The sequence below is a fragment of the Mangifera indica genome, chromosome 13 (assembly GCF_011075055.1).
Source record: "Mangifera indica cultivar Alphonso chromosome 13, CATAS_Mindica_2.1, whole genome shotgun sequence".
NCBI classification, from domain to species: domain Eukaryota; kingdom Viridiplantae; phylum Streptophyta; class Magnoliopsida; order Sapindales; family Anacardiaceae; genus Mangifera; species Mangifera indica.
In genome coordinates this window covers 9,197,715-9,210,596 of record NC_058149.1, presented here as the reverse complement: position 1 = coordinate 9,210,596, position 12,882 = coordinate 9,197,715, and the positions used below count along the sequence as shown (strand labels likewise).

Below are 12,882 nucleotides of genomic sequence, written 5' to 3'. Positions count from 1 at the left end.
AAAACCCTAAAGTTTAATTCAGTATTTTTAATCTATGCGTAGATCTTGAGATTATAATTGAATAATTTATTTTATTATGTTCTATAAAATAAATCTAATATGATTGATTACTTAAACTCATCTATAAACTGTTATTGAACTATTTAATTATCCGGTTTTATTAAATCAAAATCATAATTAATATTAGCCCATATCAGAAAATTTCTAACATTGTAATCCTTGTCCATTACCAACCTGAATTGGTCCTCTTCATAGTATTCCTTTGTCATACTAAAATTTGCCATATTGGGTGTGAGATGATGGGTAGCACCTATGTCCAGATGGCATGTGAGAATACATAGGTTATGGCATTGGAGAAGAATATAGACCTGTGGCATAGATGAATAATTTTCTCACGCTATGTTATTTCATTAGGAATTTGTAACTTGCTTGAGTATACCTCCTCCTACACCTGTCCACAATGTGATTTTGGTATCCACATTTTGACCCAAATGCATTTGTTAATGCAGTCAATAATTTGTATAAGCTGTCAAAACCTATTATGTATGGAAAACTTCCTCAATTAGGGAAGAAGACAACTATGATAAGAGAAGTTGATCTCTTTGGAACTAGCTAGTATACGTTGGATTAACAACTTGATCTTGTAACTCAGTGTTTGAAGGAAGTGTTTGTGGTGGGGCAATTTTGGTACCATCAATGAAACCTGTAAGGTTTTGACATGAATTGTGTTTTCCACACAAAATAATTTATGGGGTTGAGTTTTATGGAGAAAGCATGGCTAGTAGATATGGGTATCGATAAAGTTGTGGTGGGATTGTTTGGTGCAATCAACATAGGTTTATTACTTGTAAAAGAAGAGGTTGAATTTGATATGAAGAGCCAAAGTTAAAAAAAATAAAAAAAGACAAACAAGATCAATTTATCGCTCTGATGTCATGTTTGAATTACAAAATGATTTGTGAATGAATAATACAAAGAGTATAGCTGTTAAGATAAAAATACATACAGATAAAGACAATAATAATAAAGAGATGAGAAATTGAGAGATAGGAGATAAGAGATAAGAGATAGAAAACAGATAAGAGAGAGAGGGAAAATTAATCCTTTAACAATCAGTTGGTGCTGCCTATCTCTGATACGAAACTAATGTGATCTCCTTCCCTGGATCCTCGTCTCAGGCCTCATCCTTCCATGTAAGCTCCTTGCTTATGAGCTATTTTGAAAAAATGGAAATAACTCATTGATGCAATACACAATATAACAAGTACAGGGACATATGATCTGCATTTATTCACTTGCTGAAGCCTTTAAATAGGCGTACAATCGTAACACATGAATGACGAAGCAGCGTAAGCGACGGCCCACCTAAGCAGTGGTGTCCTGAGTACAATGGAACAAAACAAATAACAAAACTAAAAAGGAGACACCACAGGCACGACCAAGATGGAGGCACAACTGGCATTTGATCGATGAGATTGAGACTGAGATTCATGCATGTATATAATTAATCTAGACTCAGACAAATTATGATGACGATGAGTCTTCACGGAATAACACTAATATTACTATGACACGAGACTTGGCCAAATAATGATGCCAAGAATATAAAATAATAAACTAGAACAATAAATATTCCTCAAAAGATTAGTAAAATGAACCCAGAGATCCAAAATCTGATTCCTTCTTAGCTTCAAAACAATCGCTGTCATCGTTCCCAATCTCTACCATTTTCTCATTTACTAGAAATGCCTCACCTGCTACTTTGGCCTCGCTTTCATTCTTAATCATTGTTCCTTCTGTTACATTATCCATAGTACCAATATCATCAAAATCACTAATCATGTTGAATCTGGAAACAAGAATTTCTGAAAGGTTTATATCCCCCCAATCAAAATCTATCATATAATCGGAGGAATTTTCTTCTTTGGATAGGAATGAAAATGAGCCTTCATTAGACTCAGATTCTGCAGCCATGGATGAGGCCTCAACTGCATTACGATTTTCAGTTTTATCTTGTTGCTGTAAAGTCACCAAATTACGGCTGCATCGCCCCTCCTTGGACCGGATATCACCCGAGCAAGGGGCCTCGTTAACTGTTGTGACCACAGATTTCGTCTCAATTTTTGAATGGTTTTGTTGTTTTGGCTGTGCCCTCTTTGACAATCTGGTGTTCCAGTAATTTTTAATTTCATTGTCTGTTCGCCCTGGAAGTCTCCCTGCTATAAGAGACCATCTGCATACACAAATTAAGTAAACCCTCCAACTTATACTAATCGCTGTGTACGAAAACGTGGAAAATAGACATAAATAACCTGTTGCCTAAAAGTCTGTGGAGTCTGACGATGAGATCTTCTTCATCTTCAGTTAAATTACCTCTTTTGATATCAGGCCTCAAATAATTCAGCCACCGAAGCCTGCAACTCCTCCCACATCTCTTAAGACCTGCATGAGAAAACCAATCAGCCTTTAATCATTCATCTTAAAAGAAACCAGCCCGCCTGCCTACTTAATGAATTGTCTCTCTGACCAGCCTCTTTGGAAATGTTTCTCCAGTTGCCTTCACCATGAGCCTTAATGTATTCAGTGAGCATTTTGTCTTCAGTGGCTGTCCAAGCTTTTCTATTTAGTCCTTTAGAGCTGCAAGGACTCCTTCTCATTGCAACTCTCACTTTGTATTCGCTCCCTCTTTATAAAGTTTGTAATTGTTTCTCATCTTCTCCACTTTAGATGCCTAACAATTCTTATAGACGCCTTCATTTATTCCCTTTTAAATTAATTAATGTTATTTACATATGGGTTGGCTACCTGCACCAATAAAAAAGCATAAATATAAAAACCAGCATGCTGGATTTTTATTTTAACGTATAAAATGCAATTATTCCCGAACGTGATTCAAGTGCATGTGGATTGAAAAGGACCTACTTCGGTAACTGACTACTGAAAATTGAAGTGTGTGAACCAAAAACGGGTCTTACCTTATGTATATGTGGTTGTAATTATTCTATCTTTGGATAATATTATTTATCTAATTTAATATGATAGTATATGAACGAATGATATGAATTTTTATTTTTTTTTTTAAAATAATCTAATCACATATCATCATATTAAACGATATAGATAAGCTTTTTCCTTTTTTGTATTGATAGTTATATATATATTTGTCTACCATTCAAGTCATTGTTTTTTTCATTTTCAACCGCTAAACTAACGTTCCCGGTGGGCTACGAAAGTTGGTTGTGCGACTGCGACCTCACACTCCCTATAGTTGAAAAGAAGGGGACAAATGTTTCAATAATCGTTCCACTTGTGCATGTCGATATCAAAATCAATTCAATTGTGGCGTCGATCTAGTTATCACTGAAGCAGCAAAGCCAATCTATTAGTTCAGCCTCCTACGCTGAGTTTTCCAAGCTTTGAATAATTTAAAAAAAAAACACTTGATAACAAAACCTCCAAGTAAAATTCCTACAACTAAATCTTATAGCTCCCATGGGTAGCTTAGTGGCATGGGGGGAGAAATCAAGTCAAAGGATATGACTTTGAAACTAGTCCATTGGCCCTAGAGCTGTAAACTAGACTCAATGTTTTCTTTTATTTAGTGCAGTCAGTTTAATGGTATGACTTATATAAGTATTCTTCATTAAAATATTACAAAATTTTATAATTTTTCAAGGATTAATGTATTTGATAAATTATTATATTTATTAAATAAGTATTCTTCAGTTTAAATAAGTATTTATTAAATTTAATTAATGAATCATTAAATTTGAAAGTCCTCTTTAGTAAGTTTGTAAAGCAAATTACTCTTTAGTCTTGCCTGCGAAGTTGCCAGTAAGATTTTTTGTCACCAACTATTTTACGTTCGAAAGCAAAATCTGCGAGACGAAGAGAGTGGTATGAGCTACAATTATAAAATGGACAACTTGTATTTTTATTAAATATTTCAAAATCAAATATTTCCCAGACAACTTACTATTGACTATTGACCTTATGCATAAGCGCGCAGTTAGCTGTACCAGCTTACAAACGTACCAGTTTACTCTTGTCTCTGACAAAAAAATTAATAAGTTTCAGCAAAAACATTTAATAATATAAATGTTGGTAGGCAGATCTCTGAACTCTTCTGTTTCAGAGTATGGCATTTTATATATGGATAAGCTTTGCTTTTATTCTATATAAGAAATTCCTTACCTACTGTTGCTCTGACACATGCAAGCCATAAATATGCATCACTCAAAAATGTAAAATGGAAATTGATAAGCATTTGTAGTAATGTCTCTGGGTTTATCAGGGTGAAGATCTCTTCTGCCATTCTTATTTAATTATAACCCCATCATATATTTTTGCCTTCTCCATTGGCAGTGGACAACTTGCAGGCTGGCCTTGTCAATTGTATGTTAATTGCATCACTGTATGCTGTTCCTAAACCCACCATTTATTTGTTAATTTTTCATACATTAAATCTGATTTCAAAAATTAAATTTATGAATAAAAATTTTAAATTTATATAACAACATACCTTAATTATATCTAATGAATACTAATTTGAGTACTAATAATAATATATAATTATTTGATTGAGTTTATCTTTATTTTAAAATTATCAATTATATGATATCACATTATTAGTTGTGTCCAAATTTGTTTTCATTATAAGTTCCTGTTTTATTTTGAAATTATATATATATGTTTATACAAACCTTCATAAATTTAAAAAAGGAAAAATGCTAGGATTTGGGGAGGGGATGTCCATCTCAAACCATGAAGAGCTATGGTCTTGCACCTTCAAATATGTTTTGATACCAACTTATAATACTCCTCTCTAAATGTATTGTTCTCTAGAGAAAAGTCACTTAAATTGGTTATTAAAACATGCATTCACTTGAAATTGAACAACTCACACGTAAAAATGATAATGACCAAAATAGCCTTCATTAAATAAATATGCAAAAATAGTCAAACAATGTCAAATAACAATAAAACTATCATCCACAACATGAAACATAACTCTCTCAAATTGAGAAAGCGTTGTTACATCACATAAGTTTCTAAAGGTCCAAATACATAAAATATAACATATAATTGATGATCGACCCCGTACACAACTCACACTAGCTAGACATGGTAAGGGGTCCGAGCTAGCCCAAGGCCTAGTTAGGGCCCTTACTTTGGCACGACTCTTAGAAGGCATAGCCTGCTATTATAGCGGGCCAAAAAAATTAAAAATTAAAAAAAGAAAATGGGTTGTTTTGTACCCACTGTTGGAAGCCAACAATTACTAGTCTGGCCAACGGTCGTTTGTCTCAATATCAAACTCTTTCAATCAATTTTTAATTTTGTTTAACAACTTAATTTCCATTTGTTTTACTTTTTTTATCATTATTTTTCATTTAATAGAAAATTACAAAATGAATTCAAGCTCACATGAGTTCAATCCATTTGAATAATTTGAAAGTGATGAAATTCAATATGTTGTCAATGATGCATTTGGAGCACCAACATGTGAAAGTATGACACCATTGGTAAAGAAAAAAAGAAAACATAAATCAACAATGTGGGAGCACTTCGATCAAATCAAAGAGGTGATCAAAAGCAAATTAATTCAATAAGTACTATGTAAACACTAAGGTTCCTATTTAACATGTGTCAGTTTGGGAGACACTGATCATCTTTGTCGTCATATTTATGAATATTGTAAACAAATTTCACACCACTTGAAAGAGTAACAACAAATTGCTTTCACCAAATCACGATCGATTAGTGACTCCCTTACAACAAGTAATCCAAGTGGTTGAAAAATGACAAACTTCACCTATAATTAAAAGAAAATGTGCAATTTTATGGCCTAGTATATTGTTGCTTCTAGCCAACCTTTTATATGTATTGAAAATAAAATTTTAGAATAGATAATGCAACACAACGTTCAACCAACATTTAAAGAAATTACTAGGTCCATACTTAAGTTTAATATCCTTAGAAATTATGAACCGATGAAATTAAAAATTATAATAGAATTATCTAATTTTAATGATGTTATTTTTATTACTTCTTATTTATAGACTGCTTCTAATCAGGACCTAACATATCTTTGCGCAACTGTTGATTACATTAATTTTGATTGATAATTATGTAAAAAAATTATTACAGTTAGGTCACTACAATATCCTCGTTATGGTGTTACTATTTATCAAATATTAAAAAATATTTTTAAAGAATATAAAATTAATAACTCTATTCTTACAATTATATTAGGTAATGCCAAAAATAATTATAGAGTAGTTGAATTAATAATAAATTATCTAAGTTTATCATTTGCTGGAAGATTATCTCATTTTAGGTGTGTATATCATGTCATGAATTTAATAGTTCAAGATGGCTTAAGTTTAGCTAAAAATCAAATAGGAAGAATTAGACATATCATTGCTTATATTTCGTCAGTCTCATGATGCATACAAATATGTCATCAAATTTGTAAACAAACGAGATTAAAAAAATTGAAAACTAATGTTAAAACTAGGTGGAATTCAATAAATCTCATGTTAAAAACATGTAAAAGGTATGAAATAGTAATAACTCAATTTTCAATACACAACCAAAAGATTTCGGGAACTCAATTTTCTTGAGCGAGTATGATTAGGACATTGCTAATGCTCTAATGATCATGTTAGAGCTAATGAAAACGACCACTGATTAATGCTTCAGTGTATATTATCCCACCACCTATTTAATTTCATATTCTATGATAAAAATTAGTGATATTTTTAAAAAATATAGGCAACATAATGTATTTCAAGTTATTGCAAAACAAATTATCATAAGTACAAAATTTATTAAAAATTATAAGTAAAAACTTGTTAAAACGTTTATCTTATAAATATAAGATTTCAAGAATTGTTACCTGAAAAGTATAATATTTATGAAAATAAATATGATAGGGCATTACAAACTCCCAAACCAAAGTATGTTTAGGTGGTTCATTCAGATTTAAGTCGCGTTTATGGTCTATCTTGTGTAAAGATAAGCAATCGGTACATTAAAGTTCAAATTATAGTAAGTTTTATAATTATATTAATATTAATAACTATCCAAAAATAATGAATAAAAAAGACGACGCATTCAATATTCTAGCATGGTGGAAAGAAAATCAAGTCATTTATCTTGTGCTTTATGTCAAGGCACACAGAATATTAACACCTCCGATGTTTACTAGAGTATCAAACTTAGCTTTTAGTGTTGATGAATGCATGTTGAATGACAGATGGTCCAACATACACCTTTATATAGTTGAGACAATAATGTGTATGAAAGATTGTGTGATTGTTGAATTCAAATCGCAAAATCGGATAGCTGAAGATATATTTAAAGATTTTAAGAATTTAGATGTTGAAGATGAATAAAAATTATATCAATAAGAATTATAACTTATATGTTATATAAATGAATTGATTTGTATCATGTTTGATTTTTTTCTAATCATGTAACCACAATATTTTTCAACCATAAGTAAGAGATTATCAATAAAGTTTTTAAGGTACTATCATTGGTTCTATTAATTTGAAAGTGAATATAAATTAGTAATATTTAATTATTTAATTAAAAAACATTTCATTATTAAATTATCAGGTTAGCCCTCTAAAAGCCCATAAGCCTTGGCCAGGCATGACACGACCGCTTGACCCATAAGGCATGCGCTGTAGCAATCCTTGGCCCAACATAGCCTACCAACTCAATGGGCGAGTTGAGGTCAATATAACATGACACCTTTAACATCAGCTGATCTCTTAACATTGTAGTTGTTACAATCACTGCAAAAATATATAAGTAAAAATGTGAGTGATAATCATTTGTTAAGTAGGAGCATATCTTATACATTTTCATAATTATTATTTTGCACTTTGACTCAATTCACCGTAGCTTGATCATCGAGAGTACTCTATATACTCCAACTATTGATTACATAAACGTTTTCATACTTAATTGTAACTTAAGACCTACTTTAGACCCCTAAACTTGCCTTAAAAACTAAGTTGATATAGAGATTATACACCTTGGCTACGTAAGCATGTTTACTATATAATCCATTCCTTACACCAACTATTGGATTGCATCTATGACTCAAGCCTACTACGACTTACCACACCTTACCGCAGGTAATCAAATCCTACTATGAACCACAATGCCCTATTACAAGCAGTGTTGTACTACAACTGGTGTATAAATTATCTCACAAGTACCCCTTTATAACGATCCTAATGCCTCATACTAGTGAACTCGTCACATGGTAGACTAACTAGGGTATTGTCATGGTATGCATGCATGCAATCTCGAGCTACCTAACTATGAGCTTGAAACAACTTTCACCTTAGTCTAATACCGTATCCTTTCATAAATTAAACTTTCGAGGCAATGTTTTATGGCTATAGAGTTCATTATGTAACCTAAGTTCTCAAGATTCATAAACTTCACTTCTTCCTTAAAATTTTTAACATTTTGTTTCTACTATGTATGATTGTATACTATCAAGTGTACAGTCATGCATTAGCCTTGAATGCATGGCTTATGTTTATTCTATAGATATCCAGACGCACATGCTCAAGTGTATGCCATACATCCTCCTTTATGTACGATTGCTCTTCTCTTTTACAATGGTACACGAAGCCTTAAGGTAATTGGTAATTCAGTCTAAGTATAGATGTGTGTCTTGATGCACGAGCATACTCCCCTTCCTAATTAAAGTAATAAGCGTGCAAAATCTCTTTACATCCATTTAACATTTAACAGAAAATATTATAAGCCACGTACGACATACACGATCACGTGCACAGGTGTACATGACATACGAAAATGTAATTTCCAAGCATGTCACAATCATGACTATTCTAAGTACAATCGAACATGGCATCTGAAAAACCTATTCTATGATGTTTTAAGGTCTAATTTTAATTCTAGAACACTCCATCAATTCAACGTCTATCCTAGCATTTTTCTAGTTCCCTATATGCATAAAATTAAGTCTCAAACATGTGGATCACTATTCAACACATAACCAATCCTTATAATACAAGGTTTATGCACCAATTCATTCTTTACTCATCCAATAGTCAACCATCTGCTCAATAATTCCAAACACATATCCATAAGCAATTTGAAAATCAAGAATCACGTATTTATATCTAACCTTCGATTATTCCAATCGTTTTTTTTAAGTAATAATATTTGTGATTACCAACAGTTGAACCTGGGTCTCAGTTATCTCCAATCATGATTAAAACACATTTAAAACATATAATTACATACATAACCCTAAACATGCAATCTATAATCATCATCAAACATTCCGATCAAAATCCTATTAAACTATATGCAATAATGTCACAAAATCATGCTAAAGAAATCCAAAAAAGTTCCTATTTACTTGGTCTCCAAAGTCCCTTCTCTCTCTTCACTTTTCTCCTTTTTCCCATCTCTGGAAAAACAATTCATCAAACTTCCTCCCTCAATAACAATTTATCTCTCTTTAAACGAATGGGGAATGCACACTGATTGTATGAGATAAATCTTTAAATCGTGCAATATTGTATCACATTTAAAGGCAAATTCCATAATTGCATGCATGAACATACATCCTCATATTAGATCATGTGTTTCATTTGAAATTTGTATACGTGACTCTTATCTAATCTGTTGACATGAAAAGCTATATGCAGGGACATGCTCAAATGTACAACCGTACATAAACTAAAATTAAATATTTCTTATTTAATTTGAATCTAATCATAAGTTGCAGTCAACCCAAGTCAAGCCTATATGAGAAAAAACTATTTTATCCTAGAATATACTTATAGGTGTTACATTACTTATCCTTGATCTTCTCCAACAACATGAATTGACCTCTAGTCTTGCCAAAGCACCAATCACTAACCTAATATGCTCCTTAAAAATCTCTTACAACAACTTTTCATGAGCTAAAATATGTGATAAGGTGATTTTTCTGCTCAAGGCATCTAGTCTTTGCTTAGGTGGTATCTAATCTCACAATTGTAATCTTTCACTAGGTCCAACCAACCATCATTACTTCAATTGTAACTCTTTATAGGTGAAAAAACATTTTAAATTCTTATGATTTATGTAAATATAACATTTAACCCTATATATATAGTATTTTCATATCTTCAAGGCCAACATTACTGTTGCTAGCTCTAGATTGTGTTTGGGGTATCTTGTTTCATATTGTTTGAGTTGTCTTGAGGCATAGACTATGATTTTACCTTTCTACATTAGAGTACTACCTTAAGTCCATTATATGAAGCATCAACATAAATATCAAACTCCACACCATCATTTGATAATGTCCAGATGAAAGTTGTAGTCAATCACCTTTTCAAGTCTTAGAAACTCTCTTCATATGATTTTTTTTTTTCAATTGGAAGAGGTGTCCTTGATAAGAGTTGTGCAGTGGTCTTGCCAACCTTGCAAAATCCTAAAAAAACTTTTTGTAATACCCTCCTAAACCCATAAAACTATTTACTTATTCTAGTATTCTTGGGCTCTACTAATCTAGAATTGCTTTAATATTACTTGGATCCACCAAAATACCTTCAACGATGACTACATGACCTAAAAGGGTACTCAGTTTAACAAACACTTACACTTAGAGAACTTGGTATACAATTGTCTTTCCCTCAATTTTTGTAACACAAATCACAAATGCTCTTATTATTTTTCCCATGTCTTTAAATAGACTAAAATATCATCAATAAGCACCACCATAAACTTATCCAAAATATCCTAGAAAACTTTGTTCATTAAGTCCATAAAAATTTCAAATGTATTCGTTAATTCAAAAGACATAACTATAAACTCATAATGTATAGATCTCAGTTTTATCTTATAGATAGACCTTTTAATGGTATTGTAATCATACAATTCAATCCATTCATCATACTAATATTTCATCAAGATTAAAACGTAGAAGTAGAGTCTACCTTAATTGAATATAACATTTCATTTCCTTAGGATACCACACAAAAACATACTAATTAGATTTAGAGTCTAACTTACTTGCCAATTTATTGACATAAGCATCATAACCTCAAATCTTTAAATAAACCAAATTAGGCTTTCACTCATTCCACAATTCATGTAGAGTCTTATCCACAAATTTGGATGCCAACCAGTTTAGTGTAAATACTGTAATTTTTAGGGCATCACCTTAGAAAGATGTAGGTAAATAACTAAAACTAATCATAGATCGAACCATATCTATCAAGGTTTGATTTCTTCATTTGAATACACCATTATGCCATGATGTACCAAGAGAGATGAGTTGTGATATCATCTCGTACTTCTTTAGGTATTCATTAAATTATATGCTCAATTATTCACCTTTTTTTATCATATCAAAGCATTTTAATACTTTGGTCTATCTAATTTTAAACCTCATTCTTAAATGTTTTAAATTTCTCAAAAAGATTAAGACTTATGTTTTTGCATATCTATTGAAGTCATCATTAAATGTGATAAAGTAGGAATAGTAACCTTTTTCCTATACTATTAGAGGTCTATATACATCACTATGGATGATGTTTAACAATTTTATTACATTTTCACTATATTCAGTAAAAGATGACTTGGTCATCTCACCTAAAAGACATGACTCACATTCATCATATAATTAGAAGTCAAATAATTTCAAAACTTCATCTTTTAGAGCTTTGAAATATAAGTCAAGTTTGCATAATCGTTCCTACAGTGCCACGAGTATGTAAGATTTAGTTTGTTATGTCTAGTTTTCTTTATTTTAAAGATTAAGAATATTATTATTTAAATTAAGCATATCATTAATTATACTTGTGCCTACATTGCCACAGGTATGTAAGATTTATTATTTTTTAAATATAGAGACCATTAATTAATGAGACAATTCCATAAAAGATATCATTCAAACCAAAGGATAAAGAACCTTTGTTTATTATAAATAAAATCTTAGTCCATCTACAGTAGACACAAAAATAAAATTCTTAGAAATTACCATAACATAATTATAATTTTTGAGTTCTAAAATAAGGCCAATAGGCAAACTTAAATAACCAAGACCTACAACTAATGCAGCTAGTCTTGCTTCAATTCCAACATGTAAGCTCACCTCTCCATGGGCAAGCGATCTACTCTGCATTAGATCCTGCACATAAGTACAAATGTCATATCAACATCTTGTGTCCATGACCTAAGATGAAACAAGAGATAAGTTAATCTCAATCATAAATATACCTGAAGTAAAAGCATTTGACTTCTTATTTCTTAAAAGACCTTGTAATTTCTCCTCCAATGATCAAACTTGCCATAATAGAAACATACTACCATACCATCTTTTTCCCAATGTCACCAGTGGGGTAAACCAAGTTGAGCTTATGCCTAAGGTTTGGGTTTGGACTTGGCCTTGGCATTTCCTTTTGCCCTTACCCTTACCCATTCTAGCATCAACTAAGAATACAGGCGAAGACTTATTAATACCTTGCTCCATAGTCCTTAACATGTTCAAAATCTCAGCCAGAGATTTCTCAATCCCATTCATGTTGAATTAAGAATAAAAATCAGGCTAGAACTACAAAACCAAGTCAATGGCAAGGTCATGGTCGATACAAAAGCCCAAAGCCACAAACCTATCAATGTACCTAATCATCTTGAATACATGAGAGCCATATGAGCTCCCTCTAACATTTTGTATCTATACTTGTAATTTGACAACTTGTACCTCTCACAACGTGCATGCATAAAGAATAACTCTTTTGAGACGTAGGAGAACGGATCTAGCATCCATTTATTTCCTCACGTTAATGCTAACATCAAATATGCAACGTCATTAGCATTATCAAGGTA

General features: G+C 31.7%; 1 protein-coding gene across 1 annotated transcript; it reads right to left on the bottom strand.

The window, feature by feature from the left end:
* Nucleotides 1-1,265: 1,265 nt before the first annotated feature.
* LOC123194423 (transcription factor MYB1-like) lies at nt 1,266-2,829 on the bottom strand. The gene is made up of 3 exons (XM_044607612.1): nt 2,528-2,829; nt 2,313-2,442; nt 1,266-2,233 (listed from the first exon to the last, which is right to left on the bottom strand). Exons 1-3 carry the CDS (start codon nt 2,655-2,657, stop codon nt 1,645-1,647), a joined length of 849 nt encoding a protein of 282 aa, XP_044463547.1. The 5' UTR covers nt 2,658-2,829; the 3' UTR covers nt 1,266-1,644.
* Nucleotides 2,830-12,882: the final 10,053 nt, after the last annotated feature.

What these genes read in the sequence shown, in the direction of transcription:
- LOC123194423 (XM_044607612.1), bottom strand. Translation starts at nt 2,657, where the DNA reads ATGAGAAGGAGTCCTTGCAGCTCTAAAGGACTAAATAGAAAAGCTTGG. An exon ending in AAACATTTCCAAAGAGGCTG is followed by an intron (nt 2,443 to 2,527) that starts GTCAGAGAGACA and finishes TTTCTCATGCAG; the next exon opens with GTCTTAAGAGATGTGGGAGG. An exon ending in CACAGACTTTTAGGCAACAG is followed by an intron (nt 2,234 to 2,312) that starts GTTATTTATGTC and finishes TTGTGTATGCAG; the next exon opens with ATGGTCTCTTATAGCAGGGA.